Source organism: Eutrema salsugineum, unplaced genomic scaffold (genome assembly GCF_000478725.1).
Source record: "Eutrema salsugineum unplaced genomic scaffold, Eutsalg1_0 scaffold_11, whole genome shotgun sequence".
In the NCBI taxonomy this organism is placed as follows: Eukaryota; Viridiplantae; Streptophyta; class Magnoliopsida; order Brassicales; family Brassicaceae; genus Eutrema; species Eutrema salsugineum.
The window spans coordinates 5,111,506-5,131,694 of record NW_006256901.1 but is presented as its reverse complement, the minus strand read 5'-3'; the positions used below and the strand labels follow the sequence as shown (position 1 = coordinate 5,131,694).

At 31.7% G+C, this 20,189-nt stretch overlaps 2 protein-coding genes and 1 pseudogene across 2 annotated transcripts; all 3 read right to left on the bottom strand.

Annotated features, from left to right (window-relative positions):
- Window positions 1–1,167: 1,167 nt before the first annotated feature.
- On the bottom strand, window positions 1,168–2,432 carry LOC18025948. Its single transcript, XM_006409466.2, has one exon. The coding sequence runs from the start codon at window positions 2,283–2,285 to the stop codon at window positions 1,338–1,340; it is 948 nt and encodes a 315-aa protein (XP_006409529.1). The 5' UTR covers window positions 2,286–2,432; the 3' UTR covers window positions 1,168–1,337.
- A 3,253-nt stretch (window positions 2,433–5,685) lies between these two features.
- On the bottom strand, window positions 5,686–8,639 carry LOC112089748 (annotated as a pseudogene).
- A 1,941-nt stretch (window positions 8,640–10,580) lies between these two features.
- On the bottom strand, window positions 10,581–11,787 carry LOC112089918 (jacalin-related lectin 34). Its single transcript, XM_024160783.1, has 2 exons — window positions 11,242–11,787; window positions 10,581–10,944 (listed from the first exon to the last, which is right to left on the bottom strand). The coding sequence occupies exons 1-2, from the start codon at window positions 11,759–11,761 to the stop codon at window positions 10,694–10,696; spliced, it is 771 nt and encodes a 256-aa protein (XP_024016551.1). The 5' UTR covers window positions 11,762–11,787; the 3' UTR covers window positions 10,581–10,693.
- Window positions 11,788–20,189: the final 8,402 nt, after the last annotated feature.

Below are 20,189 nucleotides of genomic sequence, written 5' to 3'. Positions count from 1 at the left end.
ATTGTAATAAGTAATAACCAATAAGAATCTCTTCACTCTGTTACAAAAAAAGTTTGAGCACGAGGTATTGTATTTTTCCATGTAAGTAAAGATGATTCTTTACTGGTCAAAATCGATTCAAATATATGGATCGTTGACAATAAAAAATAAACAACGATAATCTCTTCCCAATATTCACATTACTGAACCTTAATTTTAGTTAGTTACTCGTTTTTTAATTAGTCCAAATCAAACACGATTAAATTTGTGGTTCTCTTAGAATGGATTTTTGTAAATAACCTAAATTCATTTTGATAGTATAAATAATCAAATCAATTTTGAAAAATTATTGAGTTCTGACTAAAAACTCCCTCTGTTTCACAAAAAATGTTAGTTTAGAACTTTATTTTTGTTTGATAAAAAGAGTCACTTTGTGTTTTCAATGGATAATAGTATACAAAAATCCAACTGTACCCTATTGAATTAGTGTATTAATTAGAAAGATAAAATGGTTTAGTGTATTAATAAAGAGTATTAATAATTTAGTGTATTAATAAAGAATATTATAAATATTTTTTAAAGATGTGTGAAATATGTCAAAATAACACTTTTTTTGAAACATAAGGAGTATCAATAGATAGTAGAATAATTACTGATATATGATTGTTTCCTTAAATACTAGTATGTTGCCATTTAATAATTAAAATGTGAGATTCCTAATATGCCTTTTCAAGATTATGACTCTTTGGATTGAATTTCACTTTCTTTGGATTAATTAATTTCCTATTATTAATTATTTAAACTCTTTTAGTGCACGGTGCACCACCATATCCGATTTTAAAATTGGAGTACTATATGATTATGAATGAGGAGCTCGTGAAAACAATGAGCACTCTAACTAGCCTACTAGCCTAGTATGGTGGGGCAAATTCGTTAAATATGTGCTTTCTTGTAACTATTTTGCAGTATCTAAATTGTCAATTATTGTTCGAGCGGTTCTTTCTTCGACTTTTATCTTCTGACCTTGTTAAAGTTAGCTTCCACTGTCTAGATCGTTCTTCGGTTTCAACTTCTTGGTTGTTGTTTCTATTATTGCTCAGCTATCGTTCTTTCTTTGTTCTTTGTTATCTTTGTATATTCTGTCAAAAATCAAATATGGCATAATATTTAACATTTTACACACAAAAATACATCATACGCCAATTTTACATTTGTTTTTTTTCTTCCCTTTATTCATTTGTATCAAACCTTACGAGTTAAACAATATCATATTTTCCGTCAATCCGATGGAACCTCATCAACACATCTGAAAATTAAAGCCATCAAAACAATAATATAGAAGAAAAGTACAAGAGCGATCAAGAGGAAGCACGTGACAAGGATCCAACTCTTGCAATTTCATGAACCGCAGGGTTAAACCCTAAGCAGCCTAACCAGCCTTGCTTGTATGGCAAGAATGTTTTCCTCTTCAGCTCCTCCGACACTGCTCTGTTTTCAGTGTAATGCATCTCGTGAGCCGAAACCATCGCTCCGTGCCTCCTCCTTGACCTTGACACCGACGAATCACAACTTTCTCTCGACCGGATACTTGAATTTTTCGCTTCCTCGACCTCTTTCTTTGTACGTATATCATATCTTTTCAAGGACTCATTGGTGGGAACCGGTCTTCCATCCGATGCGCTCCTGAATAGCAACAGATCATTGAGTTTCCACTTCTTGTATGCTCGACCAGGGAACAGAATCGCTGACAAGAAAACAGAGGATTTTTGGTTGCTTGTGTTGGAAGAAACTATTTTTGTCGACTTATGTACTTCTTCTTCATCGACCATAATATCTGAAACCCTCAACGGAGACATAGAACGGCTTCCTTTATGATCATAGCGCGAAGAAGATCCCGGAGACCGGTCTCTTCCTCGATCAGAATCTTTTTTCTCAAGAGCCCTAGATCTGGGAGAACAAACAGCAGGAGGAGTGGGTGAGAGTCTTAAAGGTCGAATTTTTCCTCCATCAAAGAGCTCATCGGCGGCAGAGAAAGAAGATTTATCCAGTTGACCACTAAAATTGAACTCGAAATCGTCGTCTAAATCGCTGGCTGATCTCTTCTTGGGAGTTCTTGGTTGGTCTTCCCAATCATAGGGTGTGTTGGAGGAAGTTGAAGGAGAAGGGCTTGTAGGTGCACTGAAGAAGAAAGCATTGTTTTTGCCAAATCGAGTTGGGCTTGAAGGAGCTGTTATGTACGGCGAGGAAGTCGTGCTGTCGAAAATGAGTTCTGTTGCTGTTTCTTCTGCTGCTGCTTCTATCTCCATTAATGGGGTTCTTCTTTGGATGCTCTCTTCTTCTTTTGCCTTTCTGGTTCTTGGAAGGTGTTCCCTTTCAGACGAAAAGCTTGACTTTAGAAAGAGAGAGAGAGAGAGATGGAGAAAATGAATGGTGATTGAATTAGGAGCTGCCTTTATAAGTCTCACCTACTTCATAGGTTGGGATTTATTTATGTAATTAGTCCTTACATCTTTCCAGACGGAAATTTGAATAGATTACACCACTTTCGAATATCTCTATATATAAATAAATAAAACCTTTTAACTTTGTATCTTGAGCATATAGTTCATTAAACGTAGTCTCCGATTTATTATGTATCACAATATTTTTTATGATATTATACTACAATAGAAATTCTATAAATTAATATTCGATAAATTACTAAATTTTATAAATTAATAATTTTTTATGGTTTCGAGTTGGGTCAGTTCAAATTATTACACAATTCGATAAGATAATAAGATAATATTTTTAACAAAATTTTTATATAAATATATGGTTCCATAAATATCATAAATTAATAATTACCATAAATAAAATATAATATAAACATATAAATAAAATAATATACTAAAATATGAGTTTAGTATTTTTTTTAATTATTTTAAATGAAAAGCTTTTTGAATTCATCTTTAAGTTTAGAAAGAATGTTTTAAAGTTTAAAATCTATAAAAAATCTCTTCTAAAATTAATAAAAAATAAAAAATATTTTCTTTAAAATCTATAACTTTATAAATTAATAAAATATTAAAATTCCAAGATTATTAATTTATAGAATTTTTACTATATAATAGAATATGAGGAACCGTATTAGCTTGATACGAGCTTCAGGTAACAAAAAATACGAAGAGTCTTGTGTTTTTGTTTGCTACAAGAACATTTTGAGCTTGTGTGTTTTTTTTTTTTGGTTTTCCTAATCTATTAAGAATAATTTGCATTTGATGTAAAATTTTTTTTTTTTGCTTTTATGAATTTTATATTCAATTCAAAAAAAATTATACTATAACTAGAGTTGTGTTTTGAAAATAATATTATTCATCATAGCCGATACATACATTTTCATTTTTCTAATCAATTTTACTTAACTATAGATTTTTGTTTCATTTTTGTTTTTAGATTTACTAATTTGTGTTTTTTTTTTAAATTTCAAATGTATTTTAGTTTTGCTTTATTTTTTTTGGTAACTAAACCATGTTGGGGTTTTTGTTTCTGTCTCTAAGAAGAACTGTTTTTTTTTATTCTGTTATTCAAATGGTTTAAAAGAACATTTTTGTTCAATTAAGTCATATATATTTTTTTGAATTAAATGTAAAATTAATTCAACTAAAAATAATGTATTTACAATGAATGCATCTCCTTTTATGTTTCAAAATGATTTTCTAACTATTGAAGCACAAAATCAAATCGAATTGTGAAGCTTCTTCGAAGAAAATAGTCGATTGCGAACTTGTTTGTAGATGTGTTAGATTAGACTGCTTGAAGGATAATTTAAGTATCTATTTCCAGTTAAACAATATTTTTTAAACCAAAATTGTGGTTCTATTTATATAAATATTAATGAATAATACTTATTTTGTTTGAACATTAATAATAGCTAATTTTGAATAGTCTAAATGGATTAATTAAACTCTTTTCGTCTTCAATCCGAGGAGATTATGGATCTAGGCTCAAAGTTTTGGTGATCCAAAAAAAAACAACTAAATGCTTTAATGAACACAAATGATTTCTGACGTAAGAAATTAATAACTTAATTCATAATTATGGTAGAGCCTCTGGTATATAAAGTTTTTTCACCTTAAGAGAGAAATAAACTAAAAACAAAAACTGGTCAAACTCATGTGGGGAAAAGGTTCGGTTTCTGAAGCAGCAAAGAGTTAATTGTGGTCCTTTTATTTTATGAATATTGACTTTTGTTGCAGGTTTTTGTACTGTAATGAAACGAAACTAATTTAATTGATTTCCATGTTCAATAGAGATGGCTTTTCGAGTTTTTCTTTTTATCTCTACGTGATTAATGCATGTAATTGTCAAACTAATGGCGGCTATATTCCTCAGTATGTCCTATTTATAATGTTTTATTTACAGATAATATATTAGTTACTTCCGTTGATCAATATGACATAATATCTATATTTTTTTTTTTGCTAAAAGGTTTAAAACGGCATATATTTGCTGCATACAGCATACACACTTACACAGTAACACAGACGTTGTTCTCGTGTTTGCTATACGATAAAAATTTGGATTTAATATATACAGAAATACCAATACCTATGCATAATTTTCGCCGTCGATGATCCATTATACGAAACAAACTTTGGAAATTGAGGATATTATTTTATCAAATAAAACTCTAAACGTCAATGTCTTAACGGTTGGGTTGTACACGGCTTACAATTATTGACTTTGTTTTACACTTCACGCATTACACATGTAACATGCTGAATTAAAAATGTCTTTGATAAAACAAATACTAAAAACATTTTAGCTAGACATTAAAAACATTTCACTTCGGCTTTCATTTAAAACATGTCGCTTCGACCTTTATTTCGAACGTAAAATATCCAGGCTTTCAATAAAACGAATGAGAGCGGGAAAGAGAAGTTTGGTTCCGACGGATTTTGGTTCTCAACGAGACAGTTGAGAGTTTGTATTTTAATAATTAAAAATACTTCCATATTTGGTAAAATCCAGTGCCGTGTCAACATATTTAGTGGCCTAAAATAATTTAGAAAATTGTGGTTTTTTATAAGTATATAATTTTTACAAATCATAGAACTTGAAGATAAATTGAACTGTAAAATTTATATCATTGAAATGTAAAAAATTATGTATAAAATAAATATATAAGACATTTTAATGAGTTTATCATTTAAAAATATATTAAAGTATCAAAACTCTATAAAAACATATTAAAATGGTAGAATAACAAAAATATGTGGATGAATAAAATTAGGTTTATTAGATTTATAGTAAAAAAAAGACAGATAAAGTATGATTTGAAAGTAAAAATTACTATTACAAGACTTGAACTTGTGAACACAAAGTCTTTTAGAAATTCTATCAACAAACATTTCACTAATTTAACTAATATTGTTATTGATATGTGGTCTAAAAACTAAAATTATAAATGTGGCCTAAGGCCATTGCCTTTTTTCTACTAAGGGAGGCACGACTCTGGTAAAATCCAATGTGAAATAACACTGAATTTTATCAATATATATATATATATATAAATCATTAAACTAATAACAACAACTTATTTATAGAATTTGAAAGTCAATGATGCAATAAAAACATAATTTTTGATTAAATCCAAAAAAACACATATCTCCATAAATATTCTAACAAACAACCCTAAATCATATATCAAGAGGCTAAAGGATTCTAGTCAGAACGGTGATGAACAAGGAAGACGGTGAACTTCATGTCGTGGTTGCTGCAATAATCACCATCATGCTCGCCCGAGGCAAAGAAGTTATGCTATATTTTCTTTAGTGTAAACTTGAAGCTTTCTTCGGATCCTTTTTTCGTCGAACCAATCTTCTTTCTATTTTTGATATCGCAATTCACGTAACTCCATGGGTCTTTAAATAAATACAGACTAAGAATTTATTCGCATATTATGCAGGGTAATGTTTTTTATTTTTTTTTTAAATTTTAGTTTAATATTTTTGGTTAAATTAAAATTGGTGGCACAAATCTTTTAATAAAAAATATAAATAAATAAAATTAGTGGCAATTAGATAAGAATACATATATAAATATCACACAACCGATATTTACTTATATATATATATATCTATATATCATCAAATAGGAATTTGAGCAAGTTTTATTATGCGGTTTAATTATTAGTAATTTTTACATGTGAAAGTGATATAATATTAATATAAATATATTTATATATATATACCAACATGGATTAAAATCTAAATATATAAATCTATAAAATAAAAATTTAATTGTGAATATTTTATTGGAGATCAAACTACAATTTTAGTTAATAAATTATATAATATGTGTTAATAATGATTATATATAGGATTGTCAAATTGGACAAATCCATCTACTTAATCTATTTTGAAATTTCTTAAAATATTTTTTGGCTTACAATTTATATTTTGAAAATATAAATAAAAAATATTGCTAAAGTTTAAATAGATTTTTTCATATATTTGGATTGACTATTATTTAAAATAATAGAATATATTTTAATATTTTAGTAAGTAAAGAAATTAAATACATTTTTGATTTATATTCATATATATATATATATATAAAACAAATTTGTGAGTTCTATATTTAACTATCTCCTACGGTTTGAGCTTTCTATATTTATAAAATTTATTTATGTAATATCTTATAAGTAAATGTTTATTTATGTAATATCTTATAAATAAATGTTTATTTCTGTAAAATATTCTGTAATATTTTACAAATAAAAATTTATTTATGTAAATGTCTACTCAAATAATAATATAGAGATTATTCCTTCTTTTGACGTGTTTATCGTAGTTGAACTCTGCACCATATAAGGAGTTTTTTTTCTCTCTCATCGTTTTTTCATCTCCATCTTTCATGAAGAGAGAGCTTTTTTTTCTGATTAAGCTTTTTGTTGTAAATTTCTGATTAATATCGGGTTGATTTTCCGATGTTAATCGGTTTTTTCTTCCGTTCTTCGGATTAATAAGATTCCAACCTAATTCGATCAATAATTTCCAACTAAGACCGGATCTGCCTTCTGTTTTCTCTCTCCCAGCTGTGCTTCTTCTCACCGGAATTAATTTGCTGTTTTTCTTTTAAAATTTTTTTTCAAATTTTCTCTTTCTCTCGGAGTAATTTCTTCGCTGTTCATCCTCATGCTCGACACTCAGAGCAACGACAAACACCAGATCAGACCAATACATTGGGTCTGACCAGCGCCAGAGCTTCCCTGAAGAAGAAATTTTTTGAAGCAGTTTTAGAAGAGATCTTCATCTCTCTTGCAGCTTTCTATCCGATGATTTTATCTGGGACAAGCAGTTTAACAGAAGGTAAACTCGAAGATGCATAATCCCTCGCTGTGGAAATCGAAGTTGCCGGTGGTGAAGCTTGGTCATGAGACGGCATTGTAGCGGCCGGCAGTGAAGAGTGACGACGAAAGCAGCTATGAATTGCAGACGAGCTTAATGAACGACACATGTTTTTTTATCTGCTTATTTTGATTACACGTATATAAGTACGTGTATTGTTAAGTGTATGTTTTATGGGCTCGTTTTCTTGCTGGACCTCAAATATGTATCTTGTGGTTGTTGCCCTTATGGGCTTTAAAGAAAATGTCGACAAAAAAAAGAACTCTGCACCATATAATATTCATTAACGTCAGTAAGTTACTTAACATAAGATAGTAAGTGTAACAAAATCAATTGTCACAAACCGAAATCAGCATGATTAAGCCTGGTTAACGATGGTGAAATACCAAAAACTGGGCCGAGCGAACTCTCGAGCCGATCTAGACTCATGAATATATATAGTCGGTGGAAATTTCTTATATGAATAAGAAAAGTTTCCATCTTCGACCTAGAGAAAAAAAACTCTATAGGATCCCATATTGAGAAGAGACCTCATCTAAGACCGACTTAGATCACATATAAAAAGGAAGAAGATTCGTCACCAAGAGGACAAATGAATCCCGTGGAGATTGAGAGCTAAAAATATTCTAAGCATCTCAATTTCTGAACTAGGATTTCTAAATCCTAGTTCATTAATAACTCGCTCATAAACGAAATCAATTGTATTTTCTTCAATCTAATATTAATAAAAAATTGAACTTCAATCTAAATTACTCTTTTGTCCATTTGTATCGACAAAGAACATCATCTATATAGAAAGGAGCATTCTTGGGAGCCCACTCTTTGTAATCCAAACCTTTTCTCCACCGTTAGATCCTCCCACTACAATCTTTCTTGGCACTTTGCTGTCCGAGACCCAGCTGGAACTAGAACCGGAACTGCTTGAATCGTTCTGGTCCCAACCCCAACTCAAACTCCAGCCTGGCTTAGGATTCCAGCTCCAACTCCATCCAGAGCCATCAGAGTTTGAACCTGAACCTGATCCCGAGCTGCTTGACCCGTCGGATCCCCAACTCCATCGCCAACCAGGACTCGAGCCCCAACTCTAACTTGAGCTATCAGAATCTGACTAGGACCTGAGCTAGAGCTTCTTGAGCTGTCGGACCTCCAACCCCAACCCAACGCGTTGCTCCAACTCCAGCTCCACACCTCTGTGCCTGATGAAGAGAGACATGCAAAAGACAAGACGAGTAAGATCAGCTTCTTTTTTGAACCAGCGAGAGCCATCGTTTTTTTTTTGTTCTTCTTACGTGCTTTGGTATAGCATTTTTGTAACACTCGCTTTTCTGAGTTTTGATACTCTGTTTAACATTAGGTTGTGAGAATCGTATTTTAATTTGCAGAGAAGCATAACTAACTAAAGACTAAACCCAATTGATTTGGGAAAAAGAATATTTGATTTTACAACAGTTATCGACTTTCGGTTTTATCAGTTTGCCTTTTTAATCATCACAAATACAAGTAAGTAACTAACTATCAACTAATTTAAATCCTTCTCTGACTGATCTTGTTTTAATTGGAATTTTTTTTTTACTGCTTACTGTAAGGAAATTCTTATAAATATATTAAATTAGATCAAGGATCTCATGGTTAAAAGTATTAAACTCAAAACTTATCTAGAGGAATTATAAAAACCCTAATTTGTGGCTGGAGGAGCAAGATGATGATGATGATACGAAGGAACCTCGTATCCGTTTGTGCGAAGTTTGAATCTTAGCTGGAGGTTCAGCATGTATTGGTGGATATAAAATCTCTGGTGAGTATCTAAGAACTAGCAACAATTAAGTAGCAGTGAGACGAATATGGGGACAAAAAACGGGGACGTGAATGGGAAACGGAATATTTTAAAATTTCTAGATATGATGCGGCAATAAAATAACACACACGATCTGTATATATATAGCTCAAAAGTTGGAGAGAACGAAGTTATTTTTTTTTGAATAATATGTTAAATTATATTCAAGAAAAAAATAGACTTTTTACAGCATCCAGTTTTTGTGAATCAAAAAAACAAAACAAAGCTTTTCAATTGTAAAACAGAGCTTTTTGCCAATCTAAGGACTTCTTCTTGTTGCAAACCATGTTTGCAATCCGTTGTCATACTTGCATCTGCCTGTGCCTTGTCTCATCGTTGTTAGTCTGTTTCGGACCATTACGTCGATTTTTTTGCATACCGCGGCTGCAGGGTTAGGTACTTCTCCATGGCGCCTGTATTTCTCTCGCTCCATATTGTATGGATCGTTGCTTGGAAAGCATATTGCAGAAGAAAACTTTTTGTTCTGGTGGTCCTCTTGTGGATGATTTGGTCTAGCACCTCTGCCCAATTTTTGGTGAAGTCAGGTTCCATGACACCTCCCACCAATGTCTCCCATATTTCCCCTGTGTATGAGCATTCAAAAAACAGATGTTCTCGACTTTCTACTGGTTCGCTGCAGAAAGAGCAACCTGTGTTTACGTTGATTTTCCATTTCGCCATACGTTCACCCGTCGCAAGCCTGTTTTTTGCCGCCAGCCATGTAATAAATGCGAATTTGGGAGTAGCTGAAGGAAACCAAATGCCTTTGTGGGGATTCCATTGAGAACGAAGTTATTATAAAGACTTTAAATCAAAACAAATAGCTTAGACTGCTTAGTGTTAAAGTTTTAGTTATTATTATTTATTTTTCTTTGAGTGAGTTGGTAGATATCATATGTTGTATGTTTCATTAGGTGAGGTGAATGCATAGTTAGAATTTATATCTTTCTTTCCGAAATAAATCATAATGACGGTTTAAATGGTAAAAAATTGTGAAGTCAGATTTTCGAAACGTGTAAACGTGAACAAGTGGTATGTACAATATATTCATCACCGTAGTATGATTCTACGATTCTATGTTATCAGATTTTTCTTTGGTAACAAATGTTATCAGATTTTTGATAATAAATTCTCGTGATATATGTAATTTACCCGAGATCGCTTGTGTTTTGAGATTTTCTGGGGTTTGTCTCAAAAGTCCCCCACTGTTAACGGATATCAACGGAAAGTTGGGAAAACAATAAAATTTTATAATTTTCTTGTGATAATAATACCAAACCTTGTCATTTTACCATAAAATTATGGTAATATACATAAATAATGGTGATCTCATAGTATAAAGACATAACGCAAAACCACAAACAATCTCAACAAAATATGAATATGGTAACACCCATTAATAATAATAGTCTCATTTATTGAAGACAACAACAACGAAATAAAAACCTAATCCTTTTATACTTTTGACGTTGGCTTTAATACCAAATTACCAAGGGGGGAGGATCGGCATGACAGTGAACTTCATGGTGCCGTTGCTGCAGTGAGCACCGTCGTGCTCGCCGCATGAAATGTAGTAAGGCTTCATTTTTGTAAGAACAAACTCAAAGCCATTTCCAGCACCTTGTTTCGGGGATGCAAGCATCTTTCCTTTCTTCACATCGCACTTCTCGTAGCTGGAAGGGTCGGGAAGCAAGTAGACGCTGTGCGTGAACGGAGCTGGTGGGTTGTATTTGAACACTACACTCGGATATTCATATCATTAATTATTCATAGTCAAAATTGTTAATATTATTGAAAATATGATGATAGCTATGAATTTGGAAACAAACATGACTCATTTGATGCAAACAAGACCGTTCTATTTTTAGAGCAGCGAATTAGACAGAGTAGGCTAATATGTCTTTCCACATCAAATATGTCCGCTGCAAACAAATTATTTGCAGCGGATTAATTAACCATCCTAATGGATTGGCCACCAGAACTATATATATTTAGTCCCTAAAAATGAGATCACAACGAAAAGAAAAGACTCACCAAGTATGTCATTGAGAAAGAAGGGAGCAGTCTTAGAAGCCCAGTCAGAGTAATTGACACCATATGTCCACTCTTTGTCTCCACCGACAATGATTTTTCTTGGTGCATTGTAGGTGGCATTATATCTTTTTGAATGACCTCCCGCTCCCCAGCCCCAAGCCCAACCCCCAACTGAACCATTTCGGTTAGAACCCAAGCCCCATCCCGAACCTGGGCTTGAACCTGAAGGACTTGAACCCGTACCCCAACCCCAGCCTGAGCCGTTTCGGCTAGAGCCCCAACCCCATCCCAAACCGGGGGTTGAACCTGAACCACTTGAACCGGAACCCCAACCCCAGCCTGAGCCATTTTGGCTAGATCCCCAACCCCATCCGAATCCTGGGCTTGAACCTGAACCACTTGAACCCGTACCCCAACCCCAGCCTGAGCCAAAACCCCTATTGGCCTCAGCAAATGTGGAGAATATGGAGGCAATGGTCACAATGACTAAAACAATGTTTAGAAAACGAGAGTGTACCATTGCTTCTTCTTGTGAGATTGTTAGTTCTTTTTGTGATGGTTTTCTTTGGAGCTTTAGAGATTGACTATTTATAGGAGAGAGGGCTGGTGTCAAACTGCCGGAATTTGAAATTGTAGTCACATTTCTTTAAAATATTGACAATAAACAGACGGATTATTGACTAACATTCATTGGTTTTTGGCGCACCAATGTAACATTCATTTACAACGAGTAAAAAAGTAAGGTACGGCCGTAAATGTTTGAATTTAGCGATAATAAAATAAAACTAAAAAGGGAATGGCAGTGAGAAACCAAATACATGAGAGGACATAAGGAAATGCATTGGACTTGTTTAGTGGAAGATCGTTGACTAGCAGGTCAATGCTTTTTAAGGTGGAAGAAACTCTTCCCTGCTTTAATTGCGATTTGAACTGAATAACGTTGACGGCTCCAAACATAAATTATACATAATTTGTAGTATTTATTATCTTCCTAATTACGTTTGAGTGACGATAAGATGATTTAACAAGGAGCTCAAAATTTCTGTTGTCGTTTTTTTTTGGGCGCGATCAACACATGTAGAGGAAAAGCAGTCCATTCATACCTCAATTTTTACAACTGGTATCGATTGTGCTAATTAATACCTGCATTTTTGAAAATTTGAAAATTAATATTCCTAACTTATATTATTTTGGCCAGAACCAAACTCAAATTTTGTTAGTCAATACCGTTAAAACTTAAAATGTTAACGGTGCTGACTCAGATGCCATGTATCATCCTCGTTGGAATGAAATTGCATAATGAGGTCATTTTATAATTTTTTAAAATCATAACATGTACATTAAAGGAATCGAACCTGGCTTAAGAGAGAGCAAATGTGTTATGTTACCACTGCGCTAAATCGATTTCTTTTGAATCTGTATAATCACAATAAAAAACATTGAGTCCGAGCAAAAAAATACGATAACCCAACTTTGTTTCCAAATTAGAGGGGAAAAAACAAAGTAGGCCACATTCAGGCACATGCCATTCTCATATCTGATTGATTCTCTTTCGTCAATCTTTACCCGAATGTAGATAAACCTAGAAGTATATGAACAACAAAAACCTTGAATCCCTGAAATTAAAGAGAAGCCACCATTTATTGTAGGATAAGATTCAAATAGAGAAACCCAGAAAAATAATCCTTTTGTTTTCTTACGTTTTCTAGGGAAAAAAAAAAGGAATAGAGCAAAAACAGGTTCAGAAAAGAAAATGACGGGAACATGACGAGAATAATCTTTATGTTTTCTCGCGTTTTTAGGTTTATTTCTGTTTGAAAATGAATCTTGTGCCATGAGACCGTTGGAGATGGCATTCTAAGATGCTCCCAAGTTGCCTTAGAAGAGAAAAGATTCACAAAATATCATGCGCATTGCACAATAGGTACATGTCACCACCCTTAGTCGAATTTGGAGGAGTAAGGCAAGTTAGAGAGTGACCTGAAAAGCTTGCACCTGTTATGATCTGGTTGCTAGCATATGCCATTGTCCATGCCAAGTGGCATGTATGACTCGTTCCTCTAGCCGGATTCAAAGCTGCCTTGGGCCTCTTTCTCCGAAATATAATATTAAGTGTCTCAAATCTGTCCATGAATCAAACCAGAAAGATGCATTCTCACCACACCTCAAAAAATATACAACAACATGTTTGAGTTGAAGAATGCTCCTTATGGTTGTTAAGAATCTGTTTGCATCTTCAGTTCGCCAATAACTTTTCCTGCGAAAGATGTGTGCTTTCATCCAAGCCACTCACAGAGAACCGGCATTAGAGAATTATCTCAAAATCTTCCAATAGCTGTATACCAAGAACTCCTTCGGATATAGGTTTACAAACATCAATCTAGGCCACTCTAGCTCCAGCAACCAATGATATCTTGTTCTTTCACAAGAAAGCAACACACAATGAGTCTATTTTAGTGTAGAATTTCTTTGGTATAACAACGACGAGCTCCAAAAATTTACCATCCCGTATATCACTGAGGAGATTGATTTTCTTAAAGTTTAATCCCTAAAGCTACTCTACAATGGCACAGATCTGCAGTTATAGTATGTAGGGGTCGAACCACAGAGACGAGAGATTCACTCAATAAACCTAATAGACTCAAATTACGCTAAGTCAAAATAGTGAAATTGAAAGCAGCAATGAAATAAAAGCGGTTTTAAAGTCAATGGGAAAGAATTAGGCTCAAGGTATTTCTCAGAAAATCAGAGAATGCAGATAAATCAATGAATCGTGATTCATGTTTAAAAGCGGTTCTTGAACTCAAATCACAAAATTATAATCGTTGCGAGAATTTTCTAAGTTTAAATCCCAGAATCCCAAATTTTTTTGCAAATCCTAAAGATATAAACTAGATTTAAGTGCAGGTTTGATATGTTTACAAAGTATCTAAACCAAAATTTCTTTGCGGATTACTTTGCTCACCATAAGTTCTTTCAGATTATTCAATTACACTTTTGTGTCAATCAATTAACCTAAGATCTAAGTTCTAGGTGGCCAGTCCAGAATTAGCTTTAAGAACAACCTATGATGAAGAACTAATCAAATTGTGAACACTAACCAATCAATTAATATAACATTCAATGAGATTCTTTATAAGAGCCCTAAAACCTAACGAACAAACTACTCAGACATGGAGATTGAAGCAATAAACATGATTGAATAGATTACAAATAAGAATAATGAGTTTAAGAAACAGGGGTTTGATATCTTCTCTCAGCATCTCAGAAATGTCTCCTAAAAAGCTCTCTCCAATCTCTTCTCCAAGTATGAAAGATAAAATAAAGCTGAAGCCAAAACAGGTGGCTGGAAAACCTAATTAAAACCTAAAAACACGAGCTGGGCTTTCTTGTAAACATTGGAAACTTTTGGGCCCAAATGCAGAAATTCTTTTCCTTTTGAAAACATCGGTGTCGAGCGACACCATTAGTTGTGTCGAACGACACCAATGGGAATAAATTGTCCTTCACCAAATTGGATCCTTTCTTAGCTCCATAATGTTCCAAAATCTTCAATTAACCTCCAAACGTACCTAAGACCTGTAAAAACTCCAAAAGACTGGAAAAACACTAAAAAGACTCTATAAATAAGACCTATATCATGGTCAAAAACCATAAAAACAATGATATATCAGAGATAAATATTATATTCCCCTAATAAGATAGCAATTTGACTGTCCAATTGTGAAGCTTGCTTATAACCTTTTCTACAAAAGGTTGTAGCATAGAGAAAGATATTCTTTGGGGGTTAATAGCAGCCCTAAATACCTTGTCGGGAACACATCCATCTTGAAACCAGAGATGCCACTTAGGACCGCAGTCTCAATATCTCCACAACCAAAAATATTTCAGTTTTTGCAACATTCATATACAAACCACATATTTCTTTGATTTCGGCCATTAACTCTTTCATGCCAGAGAGGGAGTGCCTTGATACATCAGAGAAGACCAGCAAATCATCAGAAAATATCAGGTGCGCCATTCTTGGATTTTCACACTGATGATAGTTTTAGCTTACCATTATAAGCTGCATTTTGTAACATACTTGATAGAACTTCCATATGACCATAATAAAAAGGTATGGAGAGATAGAGTCACCCTAGCGCAAGCCCTTTTTCCCACAAAGAAACCAGCTTCCCCATTTATCGATATACAGAAGCGAGGACATGTAATACTTTACTTAATCGACACCCTAAAGAGAGGTGGAAAGTCTTGAGTCTCCAAGGTTTTCAATACAAAATCCCAACAAACTGTGTCAACAGCCTTTTTTATGTCAACTTTTAGCATGATACTCCTTGGACCTGAAAGCTTATGATAATTCCTAATTAATTCTGAAAAGAACAACATATTCTCACCAAGGCTTCGACCTATAAAAAAAGACCAGCTTTGTTAGGACATATGCACTGTTGTAGAACAGACTTTAGCTTATTTGCAATGATCTTAGAGATCACTCTATAGACAATATTGCAGCCGCTTATCGACCTATGTAAATAAGATCCATAGATTTATACACTATCCATCTTTAAAGAAGGGTTTCCCATCCCAATCCATACTCGTCCCAAATTTTCCGTCCCGTTCCTATTCCTGTTTAATTAATTTCCTGTTTAGAGATATTTATTTAATTTAAATGGATACGAAAAATGTACCTTAATGAAAAAAATGAGATATGGTATCCAAATTATCCGTTTAAGAATTCAAACTTTTAAAGTAATAGAAATATATTAAAATTATCTATAGTTATTCATAATTTCTTAAAATTTTTCCTAATTTCTCAAATATTTCCAAAATATCAGTAAAAAATTTGATCTTTACCCAAATTATTGAGAGTTTGGGAAGTGATTTTAGATTCCCAAATTTCCCGAACCCATCCCATTACCCGAATTTCCTGTCCCGTTTTTTTGATGGGAACACTTTGAGAAGTGTTTTTCAATTCCCAAATTATTTATTCCCTTCTCTTACCTGTGTATACTTCTCCCGAGTTCCGAAATGCTTAGACCTACCACAAACTGTGTCATCAGTAGCAATCCATAAATCTTATTTATTGGATGCATAATATTGGTGGATGTATTGAACTGAGCATTTGAAGTGATTTGGATTAAAATGACAAATCCTATATTATTCAAACATGGATTTTATAAAATCTTCTAATATCTAGTGTTATTGGATATAAGATTTTAATTTTTTTTTCTAAAATACACTGTTATTGAAAATGTTATAAGTATTAAATTTTTAATGAGTTATGGGATTTAGAAGAGTTTCTTACTACAAAATCAAAGACCGAAATCTCATGGTTTATGTGGAATTGCAGAGAATTTTAGACTAAATTATGACAACTTTCTTAAAATCATCAAAATCATTTAAAATCTTATTAAAACTCAAAACAGTTCAAATGTTTATCAATTTAAATAATAATAATATAAATTTTATGTTTGATATTTGTTTATAAAATTAGCTAAAACCTTTTTTTTTATTTTCTACTAATATTGATTTTATTAATGAAAAAACATATCATTTTAGTTATATTTTAGAACATTTTCTAACCTTTCTTATCATTAGAACTCAAGTGATCATAATATTTTTAAAACTGTATAACTACATATATTTATCTATTCTATTTGCTATGCATATAAAATAGAATCAATGGGCTACATATTCATCACTCGCCACTTAATTGGCAAGTAAACATGAACCCACCAAATATAATCCTTGTTGTGTTTGTGGTCATCAGAAATTACCAAATTATCCTCCACATAGAGTTAACCACATAATGAGTTTCTCTCTCCTTTCTCCATCTTTTTTTTTCTGTTTTGATAATTTGATAAAAAAAAAACATTGGAGCAGTTTTGATTCATCATCTTATCATTACATATCAAATAAAAATCTGGCATTACCAAGTAATATTGTCGATGCTAGTTATGATGAAACTGATGGTGAGCTTAGAAGAGAAAAATGGAATGAAAGAGTATGAGAATGAAACATAACTAATATCAATACATATATATATATAAGTATTTTTTATACACATTAATATCAAAGTTAACATCTAATATTATGTTTACCATGATATAATTATATATAATGATGTATATATTATAGTAACGAAATATTTTTATGAATAATAGCAATAGATATCAATAGATAATAGCAAAATTAAGAGACAGTCTCTGACAACTTTTTCAACAGTGATTAAGTAATAAATTTCACCATCCACCCCTTTGATTTATTTTGTTATCTTTTTTTTTCACTTCGGCTAAGTTTTTAGCTAAGTTTTATTTTATTTTATTGATCTCTCTATTTTTTATCTTCTTATCTCTTTGCTTTATAGATTTTCTTTACATCCTCCATTTTTCTTAAATAGTCAAGAAATAGTGATGATAATGTTGATGGTGTTTGCTCATATTGATAGTGATGGAAAGTGTGTGAATTTCCAGTGATGGTTCTGGTAGTGACATTGGTTGAAAGTTTGTAAATATGATGATGTCAAATATTATTGTTAGCATAACAATATACTATGTAATACTTGAAACCTTCTAACATATTATGTTAACATACTGAAAGTAATATATATGATAAGTGTAATATATATAAGATATTCTTGTTAACACATTCACAAATCTCAGTTATTATCTTTAGCAAACTAATATACTATGTTAACAATTTACAAGTATCATATAATCTTGTTAGCATGCTAACAAGTATCGGATAACATGTTATCAAGTAACAAATATTATTGTTAACACGTTAACATGTATTAGATATTTATGTTAGCACATTAACAAATATCATATACTGTTATTAGTATATTAATATACTATGTTAGTAGTTTATAATATAAAATATTTCAGATATGAGAACTAAGTTAACAAGAAAACTGCATTAAATTCATATTTTTATGATATGATAATGACGATAAATAGTATATGTGAGTTTAGAAGAACAGTTTCAGTCCGGTTCATAAAGAATATCACTGGCTATATAACATTAAATTTTTTTATGATGAGTGGCATTTTTGTAATTTACATAAAATAAAAAGAGTTATAGGATAATTTTTTTTCTCTCATAACCACGTAATTTTTTAAATCAATTTTATTATTTACCTAATTTTTTAGCCAAGCATTTGTATTGATTAGAATTACTCTATATTTATTTGTAAAGTGTTAACAAAATTATTAACACAGGTAAAATATAAGTTAACAAAAATATGTAAACTAAAAATTAACAATTAATACTACAGTTATCGAGTTAAGTACAAAGTTAGAGATGCATCTGTATATTTATATAGTATAATAAATATTTTATCATGTATGCCATAGAAGTTAGATGCATCCCACAATAATTATCTTGAATTCTTCAATTGATAACTTATTTAATAATTTTGTTAGATTATTAACATCATCTTTTTCATACTCCTCTTCTTCTCCGTCACAATTGGTTGTGGGTGATGAAGCCAAATATGTGAAAATCAAATTTTAAACTGGAAACGCAAAAACCAAAAAATTTTGAGGAACAAAGCTGCAAAAACAGTGAGTTGTGGTGAAGAATTAAGGGAATACAATAAAAAACTCAGAAAAGAAAAAAAAATGATAAATTGAAACAAGAACTATCTAGAAATATCATGTTGTCCATCATTGTTCCGTATCGGTGAAAACTGATTTGGTTTTGAGAACAATTAATTTTGTTTTCATTAATTGTTGTTTTAGTTGGGTGAGTGACTTTATCATCTACGATGGTGAAAACATATGGAGAGTGAAAAGATAGAGAAAGAAAAAGAGAGAGATAGAAAGAAAAAAGAAATGAGATTAAACAGTACGTAGGTAGGTAGTAGGTGCCTTTTGGTACTGATGAAAATTAAACAGTATTCAAAACATTGTATGGTTACATTTGCAAATATGATATTAATTTACGTTAGAAGATGCAAATTCTCTATAAAATATGAAAATTTGGTTAGATTATAATAAATATAAAGTTTAGTAATAATATTTTAGATAATTCTACATCCTTTTATAGTACGCTCACTCAAGCTTATGGTGTTAATGGAGATATATATGACAAAATGACAATTTGAGATTGACAATAGAATCTGATGAAGAAGGTAATAAAGCGTAGATGAAGTGGTGGAATGAACAATGCTATGGAAGCTGAGAGGAGCGGTGGAAGCCTTTGATGAAGGTTCTTGACCTTCATAGCTCATCCTTCTTATGGACTTGTTGAAAAAATCATCAGCATATGAATAAGCGGCATATCATGGAGGTGTTGTGGTGAGCCTCTATTATTTTTGTTCTGTGGTGGATGTGATGTCAATGACATCTTCTCGTGGAGAAAACTTACTCTGATACTGTACATTGTTTGATAAGAGAAGAACACAAGTGTTAGGGAGAGTTTTATATTGCTCTCCTACTTAGACCATCTCCAATGGTTCTTCAAATTTCATATTTTCTTCATTTGAAGAAACAATGAAGAAATATTCTCTAATAATACTTCAATTTCACTTTAACACTATTCATTTATTCATTTTTGAAGATGAATTTTTTTTATTTACCAAATATATCTTTGATTTTTATATGTTTTGTTTTATACCCAAGTAAAAATTAATGTGTTTTTTCTCCCAATTAATTTTAAAACTACGAGTTTATCCAAATCAACTTATAAAGTAGAATTGCAATAATCACATATATATATATATATAAAAGAGAAAATAAAATAAAATATACTAAATAGAAAATACAATAACATAGCCAACAATAAAATTTAAAATACATAATTAGTATTAAAATAAGAAATATTAAAACTTAATAAAATATAAACTAATAACTTAGTTATAAATTTCCAAATTATATAATTATGTATTTTAAATTTCCAAATTTTATATATTATGCTTTGTCTTCCTTTGCTTCTGATCTTCCTCATTG